This window comes from Cololabis saira, chromosome 6, assembly GCF_033807715.1.
Source record: "Cololabis saira isolate AMF1-May2022 chromosome 6, fColSai1.1, whole genome shotgun sequence".
NCBI lineage: Eukaryota > Metazoa > Chordata > Actinopteri > Beloniformes > Belonidae > Cololabis > Cololabis saira.
The window spans coordinates 49,783,720-49,802,401 of NC_084592.1; the positions used below are offsets into that span (position 1 = coordinate 49,783,720).

Sequence of the window (18,682 nt, forward strand, 5' to 3'; positions counted from 1 at the left end):
GCTTTTGTCAGATCACGGTCCAAGTGGCAGAAGATGGAAAATCCATCCTTTATGAGGCTGGAAAAACCAAGACAAGGAAAATCTGCAGTTTCTTCTTAATTGATTAAAGGGGAGGAATGTACAAACTCAAAAATAATATCTAAAGAGTTTTTTAACGTTTGAATGATGCCTCTGTGATAAAGTACGGCTGAGCTTTCTGCCGTCTAGCATTGCCACGGTAACACTATGACAGAGAAAAGTAACAGCCATGGAAGGCACGATGGAGACGCACGTGTTGATGTCTGCCATGTCTGGGAGCACGTTACGGTCCGGGCCGCATTAACGGATGAAAAAACGCTTAAAGAATATGTGGAAGAAGAAAAGGGAAACTGATCCTGGATCCTAATATCTCGCCCGGGCAAACTGGTTTTCCTTTTTTTTCCTGGTGTTTATCTTTCTTCCACATAAACTTATGAATGTAAAACATATACACATAAATAAATGAATGTGCTCTTCCAGAAGCATCAGTTTTATTCCCGTCTGGAGGTTGAATTCAAACAGAAAAGCAGCCGCACTTTTACTCTCTGAGACCACCTGAGCTTCTGGACACTGTTGACTCATCTGGATGTTTTTCTACAACAGTCAGAAATGACTTTAGTGATGAAGACATGTGTTCACAGAGGGAGGAAGAGGAGAGGAGTTGGTGTGGAGGAGCAGCCGTCCAGTCAGAGCAGAACTGTACCAGGTAAGACTGAACTTCTGTCTGCTGATGGAATCATTTCTGACAACTGGAAAGACTTTTGTTCTGTAGTTTCAGAGTTCTTCTTGTCTTTCAGCAGATGCTGGTCTGCAGCAGGTCCTAGATGAACATAAGACCAGTCTGAGGAGCAGATGTGAACATGTGACTGAAGGAACTGATGAAACAGGAAGTAGAACCCCCCTCAACAGGATCTACACGGAGCTCTTCATCACAGAGGGACTGAGTGAAGAGGTTGATACCCAACATGAGGTGAGGCAGCTGGAGACAGCTTCCAGGATGAAGAGCCACCATGACGCTCCAATCAGGTGCCAGGACATCTTTAAAGCCTTACCTGACCAACGTGGAGCCATCAGAGTGGTTCTGACCAACGGCGTCGCTGGCGCTGGGAAAACCTTCTCGGTTCAGAAGTTCTCTCTGGACTGGGCCGAGGGCTGGGAGAACCAAGACGTCACCGTGGTGATTCTGCTCTCGTTCAGGGAGCTGCACCTGATCAGAGATGAGCAGCTCAGTCTTCTCAGGCTGATCCGGGTTTTCCATCCATCGTTCCAGAAGCTCACAGCAGAGCAGCTGGCTGCCGGGAAACCGTTGTTCATCTTTGACGGCCTGGATGAAAGCAGACGTTCCCTGGACTTCAACAACGGTCCGGTGGTGTCTGACGTCACACAGAGCTCATGGGTCAACGTGCTGCTGACCAACCTCATCCAGGGGAACCTGCTTCCCTCAGCTCTCATCTGGATCACTTCCAGACCTGCAGCAGCCAATCAGATCCCTCACAAACACGTGGACAGGCTGACAGAAGTACGAGGCTTCACCGACGGCCAGAAGGAGGAATACTTCAGGAGGAGGTTCAGGGATGAAGAGCGGTCCAGCAGCATCGTCTCCCACATGAAGACATCCAGAACCCTCCACATCATGTGTCAACTCCCGGTCTTCTGCTGGATCACTGCTACAGTTCTGGACCACATGTCGACCACAGAGCAGAGAGGAGAGCTGCCCAAGACCCTGACTGACATGTTCTCCCACTTCCTGCTGGTCCAGATGAAGAGGAAGAAGAACAAGTACCAGGAGGGACATGAGACGAGTCCACAGGAGCTGACGGAGGCCGACAGGGACCTTCTCCTGAAGCTGGGGAGGCTGGCGTTGGAACATCTGGAGAAAGGAAACATCATGTTCTACCAAGAAGACCTGGAGCAGTGTGGTCTTGATGTCCCAGAGGCCTCGGTGTACTCAGGAGTTTGTACCCAGATCTTCAGGAGAGAGTGTGAGGTCTTCCAGAAACCCGTCTACTGCTTTGTTCATCTGAGCATCCAGGAGTTCCTGGCTGCAGTCTACCTGCTCCACTGTTGGTCCACCAGAAACACAGATGTGCTGAAGAACTTCCTGGGAGATGACTACTACATATACTCATCTCTGGATGAGTTCCTGAAGACAGTCATGGAGAAATCCCTGAAGAGTAAAAATGGCCACCTGGACCTGTTTGTCCGCTTCCTTCATGGTCTTTGTGTGGAGTCCAACCAAAGACTGTTAGGAGTTCTGCTGGACCAGACGGAGAACGATCCAGAAACCATCCAGAGAGTCATCAACAACCTGAAGGAGATGAACACTGAGAGAATCTCTCCTGACAGAAGCATCAACATGTTCCAGTGTCTGGTGGAGATGAACGACCTCTCAGTTCATCAGCAGATCCAAGAGTTCCTGAAGTCAGAGAACAGATCAGAGCAGGAACTCTCTGAGATCCAGTGTTCAGCTCTGGCCTGCATGCTGCAGATGTCGGAGGAGGTTCTGGATGAGTTGGACCTGAGCAAGTACAAGACAAAACCAGGGGGTCGACGGAGACTGATTCCAGCTGTGAGGAACTGCAGAAAGGCTCGGTGAGTCCAGATGGATCAATAACACCATCAGTTAGCAGTTCACTTCTTCAAATCTGGTTTTGATCTTGAAAATGAAAACTTTTGAAGTCGGATGTGTTTGTTTTATTCTGGTTCATGTTTCAAACACTTGATCTAGTTGATGTTTCTGCTGCTCAGAGATGAATCTATGTAACGGAGAAAGATGAAACATCAGAACCACCGGGGAGTTTTGTTGATGTGAACTTACTGACAGTTTTACAGAGAACTCATCACATCAGACATTTTCATTGAGATTATTGAAGAAGTTTACACGTTTAAACGGCTCAGAGCTGTAAACCTACAATAGTTTTATGTGGACACAGTTGTACTTGGTACGTGACTTTAATATTAGTTACTCTGGTTCTGTGATCTCCTGCACCGTCCTGTAACTCCTGTGGGTCAGTCTGGCTTTAAATCAGACTTTATTACAACTGACATCATGTTTTCTCTCATCACAGATTGGTTGGTTCTGAACTCTCAGAGACTGAATGTGAAGTTGTTGCGTCCGCTCTGAAGTCCAACCCCTCCCATCTGACAGAACTGGACCTGAGTAAGAACCAGAAACTGCAGGATTCAGGAGTGAAGGTTCTGTCTGGTGGACTGGAGAGTCCAAACTGTAGACTGGAGACTCTGAGGTCAGTTCATGGAGAAGTTTACACATTTATCCACTTATCATCCTCCAGATATGTAACTGTCTCTAAAGGTTCTGTCTCTAACAGAATAGAATAGAATAAAATACAAAAATAAAAATAGAAGAGAATAGAATATGTAAGGGATAATGCCCGACGAGGTGAACATTATCAGAAATATATGGACGACACAGGGCGGTTTGCCCCCACGTCGTCCATATATTTATGTTAATGTCACCTGGAAGAACATTATCCGCTTATACCACGGTCACTTACCAAAAACCTAAATATTAAATCAGTTATTCATGCTTTAATGTGTTTTCAGTGTAAACCATTAGTTTTATAACCAGCCACAGCTGAGCGACTATTTAATCTATCATTCGCAGCCGTTGGAACCTGGTAAGATACAATGTTTTTTAACAAGCCAGAACTCTGTTTCCTTGGTAACGGGAGATACTCTAGTCCGTTTCCTTGGTAACGGGAGATATTCTAGTCCGTTTCCTTGGTAACGGGAGATATTCTAGTTCGTTTCCTTGGTAACGGGAGATATTCTAGTCCGCTCAGCTCCACTCCGATAGTTTCTTTTCACTCCTCTTCTGCATCCCAGTCATCAAAATTGTTCTTCTCTGAATCTCTGTTGCCGTGGTTACCACCTGAATCTCCGTTGCCGTGGTTACCACCTGAATCTCCGTTGCCGTGGTTACCACCTGGCGGTTGATCCATCATAATGATGTTAAAGTTATCAGGCAATTTGACCAAACTTGTTTTCTAGATGGAGATTATCACTTTTAACCTCCACCTGCCAGCCAATCAGAATCCAGTATTCACACAGACCGTGGTATAAAGTAAAATTAAATAAAATACTAAAATGATAAAATAGAATAGAATAAAAATAGAATAGAATAGAATATAGTAGAAGAATAAAATATAGTAGACAAATAGAATAGAATAGAAAATAATAGAATGGAATAGAATAGAATACAATAGAGGTTTATTAGCATTTGCACCAGACAGTACCCGTACATTGGAATTCTTTTGCGTTCTCTCAAAGTTAGGCAAGTCAGAAATACACATAAATAACAAAAGGATAAATAACTATATAACAACAATCAACATATATTGCAATAACAACAATGTACATATAATACAAAAATATATAAACCGGTATACAATGTCCTTGTATAGCTGAGGACCCTGAGTTGCTGAGCTTTCTTCACCAGAGCTGCTGGCTTCTTTTGTTCTGTCCAGGTTCAGAACCAGATCATTGTCTCCCCATAGACTAAACCAGCTGATGGTCCAGTCTTAGTCCTGGACCAGCAGGTCCAGACTAAACCAGCTGATGGTCCAGTCTTAGTCCTGGACCAGCAGGTCGGTGTGATCTGATCATCAGCAGGTTCCTCTAACGGAGCCAAAGCTCCATCAGGATTTGCTGGTTCCATCGTTGAGCTCCTTTAGTTGTTTGTTCAGATCATGTGGTTGATTGTGAGATTGTTGCAGCTCCAGGTCCAGGTCCAGGTCCAGGTCCAGGTCCAGGTCCAGGTCCAGGACCAGGACCAGGTCCAGGTCCAGGTCCAGGTCCAGGTCCAGGTCCAGGTCCAGGTCCAGGTCCAGGTCCAGGTCCAGGTCCAGGTCCTGGTCCAGGTCCAGGTCCAGGTCCAGGTCCAGGTCCAGGTCCAGGTCCAGGTCCAGGTCCAGGTCCAGCTCCAGGTCCACTCTTGTGTAACTTATCTGGTGATGTGGGGACTGTCGTGTCCTTCACGTGGTCCTGAACTTATTGATGACGTCACGTTTCCTCATATTCTGCACTTCACTGCATCACCAGTGAGTGTCGCCAACGGACAAAACCTCAGAAAAGTGCGTACACCAGACATGATGTGTGCGTGAAGGACCGCAACTTTCTACGTTCAAATCACTTTTTGAACATCTGACCGTGAGCGTAGAAAGTGGCGTACGCACGTTTTTCGTGCGCCGCACGTTTTGTACATGAGGCCCCTGGTGTTGCAGAATTGAGGGCCAATGCCACCGCATCGTCCACTGATCTGTTGGAGCGGTAGGCAAACTGAAGAGGTCAACGGTGTCTGGCAGCACAGAGTTGAGCTGTCGGAGGACCAGCTTCTCCAGACTCTTCATAGCAACTGAAGTGAGTGTCACAGGTCTGAATCCCAGTACATCAGGTCAGAGAACATGTTTGATAAGTACTTTTTACTTTCTTGTGTTTTTAGTCTGCAGTTTCCTGAAGCTGAACTAGTTTTAAAACAGCTGGATTATTTCATGAGGTGAGATTACAGAACCCAAAAACAGGAGACCCAAAGGTGACAGAGGGCAGCAAAGAAAACAGAGATAATCCTTAAGGTGACTGGAAGGCGTGCAGACCGACAACCAGCACAGAGCCCCCTCAGGGACTGACACCACCCTCCAGTGGGGGGGCTACAACCTGAGCATCGGCACCTACAGAGCTTCTACAACATTCTACCAGCTACTGTAAGGCTGTTGGCTCTGGACACCAAGGAGGGAACCCCCATTCTCTCACTCAGAACAATGAGCCCCCCGGGACTCTGGGACAGGCATAATACTTCCTAGGTAGCTGTTTTTAACTTGTACAAATGCCAGTAAACTCTATTTTATTCTATTCTATTCTATTCTATTCTATTCTATTCTATTCTATTCTATTCTATTCTATTCTATTCTATTCTATTCTATTCTGTTCTAATCTGTTCTATTCTAGCAGAAAACTCCAGGATGTTCATTAAAAGGTGAATGTGCCAGAGGAACAACCAGGAACCAACATCATGGATATAATAGGATTTTAAACCTGTTTTATAAAGTCCAGATACCAGTGATGACCCACATGAACCTGATGACAAAGTTGATATTTAAAGAACTTGCTTTTTGTTCAGATTGCAGGACTGCAGGTTGTCAGAGATCAGCTGTTCTTATCTGGTCTCAGCTCTGAAGTCCAACCCCTCCCACCTGAAACATCTGGACCTGAGTCTGAACCAGCTGCAGGATTCAGGAGTGAAACATCTGAGTGGATTTCTGGAGAGTCCAGACTGCAGACTGGAGACTCTGAGGTGAGTTCACAGATTTAAAACAACTAGAGGTTTACTAACACTAACTAGAGGTTTAATAAACACTAACTAGAGGTTTACTGACACTAACTAGAGATTTACTAAACACTAACTAGAGGTTTAATAAACACTAACTAGAGGTTTACTGACACTAACTAGAGGTTTACTAACACTAAATAGAAGTTTACTAACACTAACTAGTAGTTTACTAACACTAACTAGTAGTTTACTAACACTAACTAGATGTTTACTAACACTAAATAGAAGTTTACTAACACTAACTAGTAGTTTACTAACACTAACTAGAGGTTTACTAAACACTAACTAGATGTTTACTAACACTAAGTAAAGGTTAACTAACACTAACTAGTAGTTTACTAACACTAACTAGTAGTTTACTAACACTAACTAGAGGTTTACTAACACTAACTAGAGGTTTACTAACACTAACTAGAGGTTTACTAACACTAACTAGTAGTTTACTAACACTAACTAGTAGTTTACTAACACTAACTAGTAGTTTACTAACACTAACTAGAGGTTTACTAAACACTAGCTAGATGTTTACTAACACTGACTAAAGGTTTACTAACACTAACTAGTAGTTTACTAACACTAACTAGTAGTTTACTAACACTAACTAGTAGTTTACTAACACTAACTAACTACTAAAGCTGAAGAAACGCCCACAGCAGCTACCGGGTGGTCCTGGTTGATTTCTACTCTGATCCTGATATTTTACTGCTAAAGAAGCTCATAAAGTCGTCACTACTGAGAGCTACAGGAATCTCGGCTCAACACAGTTGTCTCTTTGTCAGCCTGGCTACAGCGCTGAACAGAAACATTTTCCATCCCCCGCCAACACACATATAACAAAGACAACCACAACACAAAGTTACTCCCTTAACCCCTCTTCCCCTCAATCATTTCATTTCTTTACATCAGTTTATCTCCCCTTCCCTTTTATATATTACAAAGACTGCTTTTCTGTACTTACTTTTAAATTGACCGACACTTTGACTAAGTTTAATTCCATCAGCTAAACTGTTCCACAGAATAAACCCTCCAACAGAAACACACATACTTTTAAGAGTTGAACTTACACTTTGTTGTTGCAACTTAAGTTTTCCTCTTAAGTCATACCGTTTATAGTTGGGTCATCTTTAGCAGTTCCGTGACCGTGGAGAGCGAAGGTTGGTTTCTCACTGGATTTGTCATCTATAAAGGCTAAATAAGAAATTGAGCCGGGGTGCCCCTCGCAAAAATGTGGGGAAAATTTGTGAGAGCCCTAAATCCAAAATAGCTACTGACAGCCAAGCTGGAAATTAGCTTTTTAATGGTTTGGCCCACAGTGCTGCATAATACATGGTTTCTGAGAATATTTGGGTCAAGAAATTCATAAATGATGTAAATTTATTGATTTGACCTATTTTTCACCTTCAAATTCAAGATGGCCACAAATTTTTGACTCTTTAAATGTCCATTTTTCAAAATCGTCATGGAGCCTTAATATTAGGCTCAAATTAAAGCTCTGCTCATACTGAGTTCAGTTATGGATAGTAAAATTACAACTTTCACAGAGGTCATCAGATGTCTGGGGTCGAACCAATGAAAGAAGGGAGACAGAAGATTCTGTAGTTTGGAGTTACTTTTTATTAACACGGACACGCGGCCAGGAGGCCCTCACCCTTCAGGCCAACGACCCCCACCCGGCAGGGGGCCAGCCTGCCCGGAGAGACAGAGCCGCCCCGGCCGCCGACGCGGGCAGGCGCACCCGTCCCCCACGAAAGTGGCCCTCCAAGACCAGAGGGGCGCCCCGCCGTAGAGGCAGCGGGGGGGACCGGAGACGGGCCCGGAGAGAGGGAACCCCCCAACAAGGCGACACCCGCGCAGGCCCGACAACGGAGGGCCCCAGACCCAGGCATCCCATTCATTCATCCATTCACCTATCCGATACCTATACTAATAATAATATAATATACTATACATAATAATACTAATAATAATACTAATAATAATACTAATAATAATACTAATAATCATAATAATAATAACCATCTTTGTATAATATAATATTGATAAATTATTAAGTTTTTGATGTCCTGCCAATGGAGGCTCAAATCCTCCATGGCAGGACCCTTCCATACCGCATTCTCACCGACACAGACATACAATCACGCACCGTTTCCCCCTCCCCGGGGGTGTCCAGCACCGCCAGAAGGCACCCCAGGCTGCACGGCGGGCCCCGCCAGGCCCGGGTAACCCGACCCACCCGTCCGAGGCCCAGGCCGGTGAGGGAACGCGGGTGATGTGGGACCCCCTCCCGCCCCTGGTGTTGAGTGCGTGTGATTAATGCCATAAAAACAGGGAGGGGGGAGGGCCAAGTATCGATTGACACCGACCCCCCCCCCTCCCGAACTACGTGTCCTTGTCAAATGTATTTATTAAGTGTTGAATGTGCAGTGTCTATTTTGCCCCCCGAGGCCACCCCGGCGGACACCCCAAGGGTCACGGAGTCCCCACATCCGCAGGGGCACTTGGCCCCGCCCAGCGACGGAGGACCAAGGCAGCAATGCCCCCCCAGTGCAGACAGCCACCCCCCACCCAGGCAGGGTCGGGCCCTCCGGGTGGGACCCCCACGTCCACGGCCCAGCCCCCCCCGGGAGGCCCGGAGACGCCCAAGCCACAGCCCACCGCCCGAGCCCTCCCCAGCCACCCCCCCCACCGCCATGAGGCAACCCCCCCCATAGGCCCCCAAGGCCCCCACCGCCCCCCAGGGGCCACCAGAGGCCCGCGCCCCAGACCCCCCAAGCCGACCCCCAACCCCAAGGGCTACGAGATCACCACCCCCCCGCCCCCACTAGGTAACGAAGCCAATAATCGGGGACCACAGAGAGTGCAATTCAGCCGAGTGTTGTTCAGTGGAGGCAGACATTATCTCACTACTAATATGATCTGATAAAAGATTCCTAAAATGGTTGATACATAAACTGGATTTTTGTTTCCAATTTACTAGAATGGTTTTCTTTGCGATACATAAGGCAGTGAGAACCCGGTGTGTCCAATTAGGATCTATTTGAGTGTCTCCCAGGTAGCCTAATATACATACCGTGGGGCACACTGGGATTCTGTGGTTGATCCATGTGGATAAATCCTCACAAATCTCCTTCCAGAACCTCTGTACTGGTGTGCAGAACCATAAAGCATGCATATAATTATCTGGGGTGTTCTCTGTGCACTGTGAACAGATATTAGAGGTGACAAAGCCCATCTGGAACATCCTTTGTCCAGTATAATGTATTCTATGAAGAACTTTGTACTGTATAAGTTGTAGGTTTGGGTTTTTAGTCATAGTAAAAGTATTTAAGCATATTTGTGACCAAGAAAACTGGTCAGTATTCAGAGAGAGATCCGCCTCCCACTTGGAGATCGGGAGAGAGACTGAATCGTCCAGTTTAGACACTAACCTGTAGAGTTTTGATAACAACTTTAAAGTGCTTAGATTCAATAAATCTATTATCTTAGCGGGAAGTTGTAAATCTAATTGGCTAATTTTGTATGTTTTATTTATTATTGCCTTAAGTTGTTGATACTCTAAAAATGTATTCCTGCTAACTCCGTATTGAACAATAAGTGTATTGAAAGGTACAAACTGTCCTCCTACAATTACGTGCTGTAAATACCGTATTCCTTGATCCCTCCATTGAACGAAGTTAACCATCTTTTTATCATTTTTCACGATGTCTGGGTTGTTCCATATGGGTGTACGGTCACATGGAAAAAGTGAAATTTTAGCTATTTTAAGAAATTCCCACCAAGCTGATAAAGTTGTGCTAATATTAATGCTTTTGAAACATTGATGACGTTTGATACTTTGACTAATGAATGGTAACTCTGAGATTTCTAGTTCATTACAAAACACTTGCTCTGAGTCCAGCCATTGACTATCTAAAGGATGATCTTTTGACCATTTTACAATATACTGTAACTTACTGGCTATGAAGTAATACTGAAAATTAGGTAATTCTAAACCTCCATATTCTTTGGATTTTTGCAATGTCTTTAAACTAATACGTGGAGTTTTATTTTTCCACAGAAATTTTGATACATATGAGTCCAACGATTTAAACCAGGAAAGAGGGGGTTTGCATGGTATCATTGAGAAAAAATAATTTACTTTTGGTAAAACCATCATTTTAATAGTGGCTATTCTACCCATGAGCGAAATGGGGAGAGAGCTCCATCTGGAAATGTGCTCATCATCCTTGATGCTGAAGGGAAGGTCATACTTGTCATTATCGAGGATGATGAGGTATGCATTGGCGTGGCGTGAGAAGATCATAGCACAGATTTTATCCAAGTAGTCACCCCAGATGTACTCTGAACCGTCCCGCTTCCGAGACTCACGGCCTTCAGGTGTGGGGGTGGCAAGCCGCCAAATCAGCCCCATGTCCACAAGGCTAACGTGGTCACAGTCTTGCGCATTGACCCATCTGCATTGCAGAGTGAAAGGCACTCCTCAGTCACTCTCCTCTCAAGGGCTGACTCAAGTTGGATCATTACTGATCCCTCTGCAAGATCCACTAGGGCTGCCAGCCCCGATCTCTCCATATGGGCAACCTTCATATGAGCACCAGATGGTGTACATATCATTTCTCCAGCGAAATTTCGCCTCTTATTGCTGTGGATGGTTGCAGTGAGAGGCTTGATCTTTGTGAACACTCACTCTTGCAGGAAGGTTTCCACCTGAGCTTGGCCATCTGGAAGTGCAGTCTTTACGTCATGCACTAACTCTGGTGAGGCAACCAGGCCAGACTGTAGCGACCTCAGTGTTAGTGAAGAGATGTCAAAGGGATCAGCTTCAAAATCTCTCATGCATGGCTGCAGGTCCTGAACTGCCTGCTCATCCTTCTCCATCCTTGCTGGCTGGCATTCAACATGCTTCCTATGGCGGCGCTGGCACTTGAGGCTCCGCTTCACAGCAGACTTCACCCTTGCAACGTTGTTTGCATTTCTTGTTGTTGAGAACAGTTGGTTCTCATTCTGCAGACTGAATCCATCCTTGCTTTAGCTTCGAGTTCAGATTCATAGTTGTTTCTATCCAAAGGTCGAGTGGCTGACAGGAGTAAGGTAGCCCTGTCATTGACTGGGTGAAGTGACTGTTGAAAAATGCCATTTTTTCATCTGACAGCGAAGAGAGCATTGGCAAATAATCAAATTACCTAACTTAGCTAACGCTAATGATCAATGATAACTTCTGCACATAACATTATCTCTTTGCTGTCATACATTCATAACGATACAATTCTCTTTGGACTAGTGAATAATGTTGAGTATAAAGAACTTACCTCAAACAAAGTGTCTCAATGCAGCAAGGAATTTTCCAGTGACATGAGCGTGTGGAAATTTAAACCTTAAAGAGAGAGCGTGCTCACACATCACATGGATGTGGGGCTAACTGATTGGGAGTGAGGTATTTTTTGTTGAATCACTGCAGAAGACAACTTTAGAGATATTTTATGCTACTGAGAAGTATAAAATAATTTTCTGGTTCATAATGAAATGATGGGACCTATTGATCAACACAGTTCAGCTAACTAATGGAAAACATAGGACATCAGCAAAGTTTGTTTCTCATCAACCACAAACCTTGATCTTTTTGACTTCTGTGTAGTCTGCTTGTTATTTTACTATCCATAACTGAACTCAGTATGAGCAGAGCTTTAATTTGAGCCTAATATTAAGGCTCTATGACAATTTTGAAAAATGGACATTTAAAGAGCCAAAAATTGGCGGCCATCTTGAATTTGAGGGTCAAAAATGGGTCAAATCAATAAATTATCATCATTTATGAATTTCTTGGCCAAATAGTCTCAGAAACCATGTATTATGCAGCACTGTGGGCCAAACCATTAAAAATCTAATTTCCAGCTCGGCTGTCGGTAGCCATTTTGGATTTAGGGCTCTCACAAATTTTCCCCACATTTTTGCGAGGGGCACCCGGCTCAATTTCTTATTTAACCTTTATAGATGACAAATCCAGTGAGAAACCAACCTTCGCTCTCCACGGTCACAGAACTGCTATAGATGACCCAACTATTACAACCTTCCCTGTCATGAAATAATTTTTGAATTAAACATGGAAGAAGATAGTTTTTAGCTTTATACATAATTAGTGCAGTTTTCAATTTTACCAAATCAAAAAATTTTAACGCAAAGGCCTTAAGAAAAAGTAAATTAGTGTGATCATTGAACCTGACATTGAAAACGATACCAGGTTCAATGATAAAGGGCTTTTTTATAGACTAGACTTTTTCCATGCACGATAAGAGTCTACAGACTAACAAGAAAACCACTACCTTTCTGTTTTACACACTTTTTGTCTCAGCAGTCCAGCATTTTCAGTGACATTAACCTTAATAACATCACTTAGTGAACAATATCAAAACATTATTGCTGGTCAAGGACTTCTTAACATTACAACTTCAAAGCTATTTAACTATGAACTTATTTACACAAATATGTTTTCTGAAACATTTATTTCAACACGGTTACAGAAGTGATCAGCTGTTTCTTCTTCATTCAGGTTGGAGGGCTGCTTGTTGTCAGAGATCAGCTGTTCTTCTCTGGTCTCAGCTCTGAAGTCCAACCCCTCCCACCTGAAACTTCTGAAACATCTGGACCTGAGCTGGAACCAGCTGCAGGATTCAGGAGTGAAACATCTGAGTGGATTTCTGGAGAGTCCAGACTGCAGACTGGAGACTCTGAGGTCAGACATGTTTTAGTTTTGTGTTCAGATGAATCTGATGTGAAAGTTGTGTTGACACTAGGGTCGCCACCTTTCAGAAATAGAAATAAGGAACGTCCTGATTTCAGCCGCGCGAGCGCCCAAAAAGGGGATTCCCCAAAACTTCTAAAATTCATAGAAATGTATATGTTTTATATGAAAAAACCAAATACTTTGATTTAAAGTTTAAAGTGCTATAATAGCATTGAACTTTCATGACTGTACAGACAGTCTGAACATGAGCATTATCATAGTAAATGAAACAAAGTCTGCTTGCATTGGGCAGTTAAACAGTTAAATCTAATTTAAATGACAATACAACACTAGAATATTATGTAAATGTAACATGTATAAACACTTTCAAGAGGGAAAACAATTAAATTGAACACACTTATAGAACATGCTAGTCTATTATATAAATAATAAAGTGCTGTAACAGCTGTAACAAAGCCTCCCTTAGAATCTTTTGATTAGAAAACTAAATAAAACCAATAAACATAAAAAAATAAAATAAAGTGCATAGCTTCCTTCAACTCCTTTTATGTCCTTTTGTTATTCAGGCCAGGTTTAAACAGTTCACTCTCACTTCTTCTTCCAGGATTCTCAAGCCAGTTATGTGACTATTTGTATAGAAATGATCTGTTTGAAGTCTTTCAGTCAGGGTTCAGAATGCATCATAGCACAGAGACAGCACTGGTTCGAGTCACGAATGACCTCCTTATGGCCTCAGATAAGGGATTAGTGTCCATACTGGTTCTACTGGACCTCAGATAAGGGATTAGTGTCCATACTGGTTCTACTGGACCTCAGATAAGGGATTAGTGTCCATACTGGTTCTACTGGACCTCAGATAAGGGATTAGTGTCCATACTGGTTCTACTGGACCTCAGATAAGGGATTAGTGTCCATACTGGTTCTACTGGACCTCAGGTAAGGGATTAGTGTCCATACTGGTTCTACTGGACCTCAGATAAGGGATTAGTGTCCATACTGGTTCTACTGGACCTCAGGGCTGCTTTTGACACTGTAGATCAGCATTTTACTGCACAGGTTAGAGCATGTTGTTGGGATTAAAGGGACAGCTCTATGTTGGTTTAAATCATACCTATCTGACAGGTTCCAGTTTGTTCATGTACATGAGGTTTCTTCAGAACAGTCAAGGGTGGGGGTCACGTGATGCACCGAGGAGGATAGACGTGCTGCTTTTGGTCTCCTCGCTGGATTTAAATTAAACAATATCTCTGGTTTTTCCCGATGCTCAAACTGTGGTTAAACCATCTTTAACCCTCCTGTTATGTTCGTTTCTCAGGTACATCAATGCTGTTCCCGGGTCAATTTGACCCGGTGCATGTTTAAATACCCAAAAGATGTCAGAAACCAAAAAAATCCAAACAAACATTGTTAATATGTCATTACTAACTCCATTACTAACTATTCTATCAATATTTAGTGCAATGGTGTTCCTTACCTCTGACAGGTAATGGTTCAATTATTATATGATTCACTCGTTTTTCATAAAAAATACATGTTTAAACTTTTTTTTTTAATGTTTCACCACTTTATTACTTTTGAAAGACCGACATATAAAACACAATAGTTTGCATCACATGCTGCCCAGATTTTGATGCCATATTTAGCTGGTTTGGAAGGCATGTATTGCCTAAATGGGCAGCGACCTCTGAATGCCACCAGCCTTTCATCCACTGTGATATTAGGGCCTGGGTTATAGAGTAGTGGAAGTTGCTCTACCCACTTGTCCCACAATGTCCTAATAGCTGCCAGCTTGTCTCTCTCCCATCTACCAGCCCTTGTCTCTCGATTATCAAACCGGATTACTCTGGAGAAAATGTGAAAAGTTTCCAGAGACATTGTCGCTCGAAATATAGCCCTGCCCGTCTCAGCATCCCAAAGACTGGCTGTCGATTCATCCTTCGACTTATAGACCAGCCAGGATGAGGACCCCCAAATACGCATCGAAATGTGTTTTGTCCAGCTCCTTCCACTTCTCCCCCAACACACGCCTCCCTTCTAGATTGGTCATTTCCAGAATTATTTTCTTTATTGAATCTGGCATGACCAGCTCAAAAGCTGACTTGATGTCAGTCACACGAGTCACTGCCATCCTAGTGGGCCCTGGCACTGTCTTTATTATGTTTTCTGCAGACAGTTTTGCCTGACGCACATTTGGGGATGACGACCACTGTATTTCACCATTTTTTGACATGTTTTTGAGTGTAATGTTGGTAGGATTCCCATGCAGAGAATCTTTTATATGTTTTGCCCCTCCCCTGTTGAGTGTCCAGTGAGTGTGGCTGGAGTTTTCCCGCGAGAACATCCTGTGTGTGTGTGTGTGTGTGTGTGTGTGTGTGTGTGTGTGTGTGTGTGTGTGTGTGTGTGTGTGTGTGTGTGTGTGTGTGTGTGTGTGTGTGTGTGTGTGTGTGTGTGTGTGTGTGTGTGTGTGTGTGTGTGTGTGTGTGTGTGTGTGTGTGTGTGTGTGTGTGTCTGTGTGTGTGTGGATTTTTCCCACGAAAACCTGAATGTTTGTAGCACCTGTGTGTGTGTGTGTGTGAGAGAGAGAGAGAGATTGGGGTGAAACATGTCTCTCTAGCCCCTTTCACACAGAGATTCCGCAATATTGGTGTAAAGAAGTCCTGCCAATACGCCGCCTTTGTTGGTTCACACAGAACCATACAACACCGGCATAACGCCGCTCCCGTCTGTAAATTCACACAGCATGCCGGCGTTCCGCAATCAGAGGCGTGACGACAGCGTCAGCGTCTAGTGGCATGCCGGCATGCCGGCTGTGTCATTCACACAGACCCCGTTTCGGCTCTGTGACTACCTCCGCTGCCGGCTTATTGGTGGGGCCACTTGGCCCCCCCATTCCGCCTCCGTGACTTTCACACAGAACAGCGAGGCGGCTTAAAGGCGCAACGTTCCCGCCTCGAACTGGCTGTGTGAAAGGGGCTACAGTTGCAAAGAAAGAAATAGTCTGACATTTCTGACACTCTTTCACCTCCAGATTGACTGCCGGGTCAAACTGACCCGAACAGTATCTATGTTATATAATCATGCAGGGGGGGGTTGCAAATATGTGAGATGAACCATTTTCATATTATATGTTGATTACACTAATTAAGGCAAGCAGAAGAAGTTTCATACTGAAAAAATACTTTTAACTATTTTTCCCAGATCTTCAAACTTTAAAACGGGTCAATTTGACCCGGAACATAACAGGAGGGTTAAATCGACATAGACGTGGAACATGTCGTTGGAAAACTTTTTCACTATGCCCATAAAAAGAGAAAATAGGAAAAAGAGCATCAGGTCGACGGCTAGCGAAGCGGCAGCTAACCCAGGCGATGATACAGAGCCTGAATCCTGCACCGAGCCCGGAGAAGACTCCGCCGGCATCACTACCGAAGGCACAGTGGTTCAACAGGTGACACGCAATATTGAGAAGATGCTGGACACTAAATTCGCTGATATCCTGAAACCAGTCACAGAGATGTCTGAAAAGTTAGACAAGCTGGTGGGCAGACTGGAGACGGTGGAACAACGAGTCTCCGACCTGGAGGATAACGCAGCGGCGTGTGCGCCACGGCTTACATCGGTGGAGTCAACGCTTAAAACCATGATGGAAAAGCTGGAGAATTATGAGAACCAGAGTCGACGACAAAACGTCAGGATCATTGGACTGAAAGAAGGCACTGAAGGCAAAAACGCACCCGCGTTTTTTGCTGCGTGGATTCCTGAGATCTTGAACGTGGACATGCAAGGGGAGCGGCTGAAGATAGAACGAGCGCACCGGGTGGGACCGCCAGCGGGAGCCGCCGGCAGACAGAGTCCCCGCGCCGTCCTGCTGAGGCTTCACGACTACACTGACAGACAGAGGATCTTAACCGCGGCGAGAAACAAGGGCAGAGTCATGGTGGATGGTCAGGTAGTGTCTTTTTACCAGGACTTTTCTGCAGAAGTTGTAAAGCGGAGGCAAGAATCTGCAGACGCGCGCAGAAGGCTCCGGGAGGCGGGGATCAAATACGCATTTGCGTATCCAGCTGTGATTAGGGTTCTCCCTCCAAATGGAAAACCGATCTCCCTTTCCACAATGAAGGAAATTAACAACTACCTGAAGACGCTCCCTGCTACGCAGTGACTTTATCATTTTACCTGTGACCAGGTAAACACAATAAATATCCTAAAGAACGGTATGCACAACGCTCAGTGAGCAGTCGGTAACATTAAGACAATTTTGTTCATCTTAAATTTAAGGATACTTGTACACAGGTATTTTTCAGTTTACTTTATCTTTCGTTCACTACTGTTTTCTACATAGTCGGCGTCATGCTGGTATTATGGCTGGAATATAATCCAGATGAGGAGACCTGATATATATTAGGTTTGTTTTTTTTTTTTTTTTTTTTTCTTTTCTCTTTCGCTCTGCATCTTTTGCCCCCCCAGCTCTACTGGTATAGTTAGAGTATGAAAAGGTTTTTGTTTTTAGTTCTTTTTTGCTCGGATTGTTCTTGTGTTTTTGGTTTTTTGTTTTTGTCCAGGCAGGATTTCTTGTTAAAAGCAGATCAAAATGTTATAAGGTAAACAAGACTATGCAGCAGGATATAAGGTTAATTAAATATGAATATTAGGTTTTGTACATGGAATATCAAGGGCTCCAATAACGTTGTCAAAAGGAAGGCTGTTCTAAACTATCTTAAAAAGGAAAACATCCAGGTTGCCTTCCTCCAAGAAACCCATTTGAATGAGGAGGAGCACAAAAAGTATCTCAGGGAATGGGTCGGGCAGATATTTTTTACATCTTACTCTACAAACAAAAGGGGTGCAATTATATTAGTTCATAAATCGTTGCCATTTACAGCTAAAGAAAGTTTTAAAGATGCAGAGGGAAGGATAGTTCTGGTAAAAGGAGAATTATATGGAGAATCAGTACTACTTGGAAATGTTTATGCTCCAAATGTATATGACGGAGACTTTTTTGCCTTCCTACTCGGAAAAATTGCTGAAATGGACTGTTCAAATATAATAATTGGAGGTGATCTCAACTGTTCTCTCTCGCCCTTTCTGGATAGGGACCCCCCTCATAAAGATCAATCAAAATCTGGCAGAGCACTACAAAACATTCTTGAAACATTTAATCTGATAGATGGTTGGAGATATATGAATCCTAATAAAAAAAATTACACGTTTTATTCGCCACCTCACTTATCATTCTCACGAATTGATTATATATTTATATCCGAATCCCTAACCCATTTAATAACTCAATCTGGCATTGGGTCTATTGTCCTTTCAGATCACGCTCCGGTCACTCTGGAAATGCAGCCTCTTAGGCCCGCAGAGCGTTCATTTTCTTGGAAAATTAATGCATCACTGTTTTGTGACGATGATTTTATCAAATTCTTGGAAATACAGACAGACCTCTATTTAGAAGTAAATGACTGCAACGACGCTGACCCGAGATTGGTATGGGAAGCTTATAAAGCTTACATGCGAGGCATGATTATATCATACTCTAGTAGGAAGAAAAAAGAGCGCATTCAAGAACAATCAAG

The 18,682-nt window shown here is 43.8% G+C and overlaps 1 protein-coding gene across 5 annotated transcripts in view; it reads left to right on the forward strand.

Annotated features, from left to right (window-relative positions):
- The window catches only part of LOC133446240 (NACHT, LRR and PYD domains-containing protein 12-like), a 77,036-nt gene that overhangs the window by 16,057 nt on the left and 42,297 nt on the right, over positions 1–18,682 (forward strand). For 4 of the 5 annotated variants that reach the window (XR_009782816.1, XR_009782815.1, XM_061724229.1 and 1 more), the window contains exons 4-8: positions 660–724; positions 816–2,610; positions 3,087–3,263; positions 6,155–6,328; positions 12,912–13,094. Coding sequence is in view for 3 of the 5 variants with exons in the window: in XM_061724229.1 (XP_061580213.1) it covers positions 660–724; positions 816–2,610; positions 3,087–3,263; positions 6,155–6,328; positions 12,912–13,094 (2,394 nt within the window). In the remaining 2 variants the exon portion in view is untranslated. The remainder of the gene's footprint in view (positions 1–659; positions 725–815; positions 2,611–3,086; positions 3,264–6,154; positions 6,329–12,911; positions 13,095–18,682) is intronic. The other variant, XM_061724230.1, reaches the window with a different exon arrangement.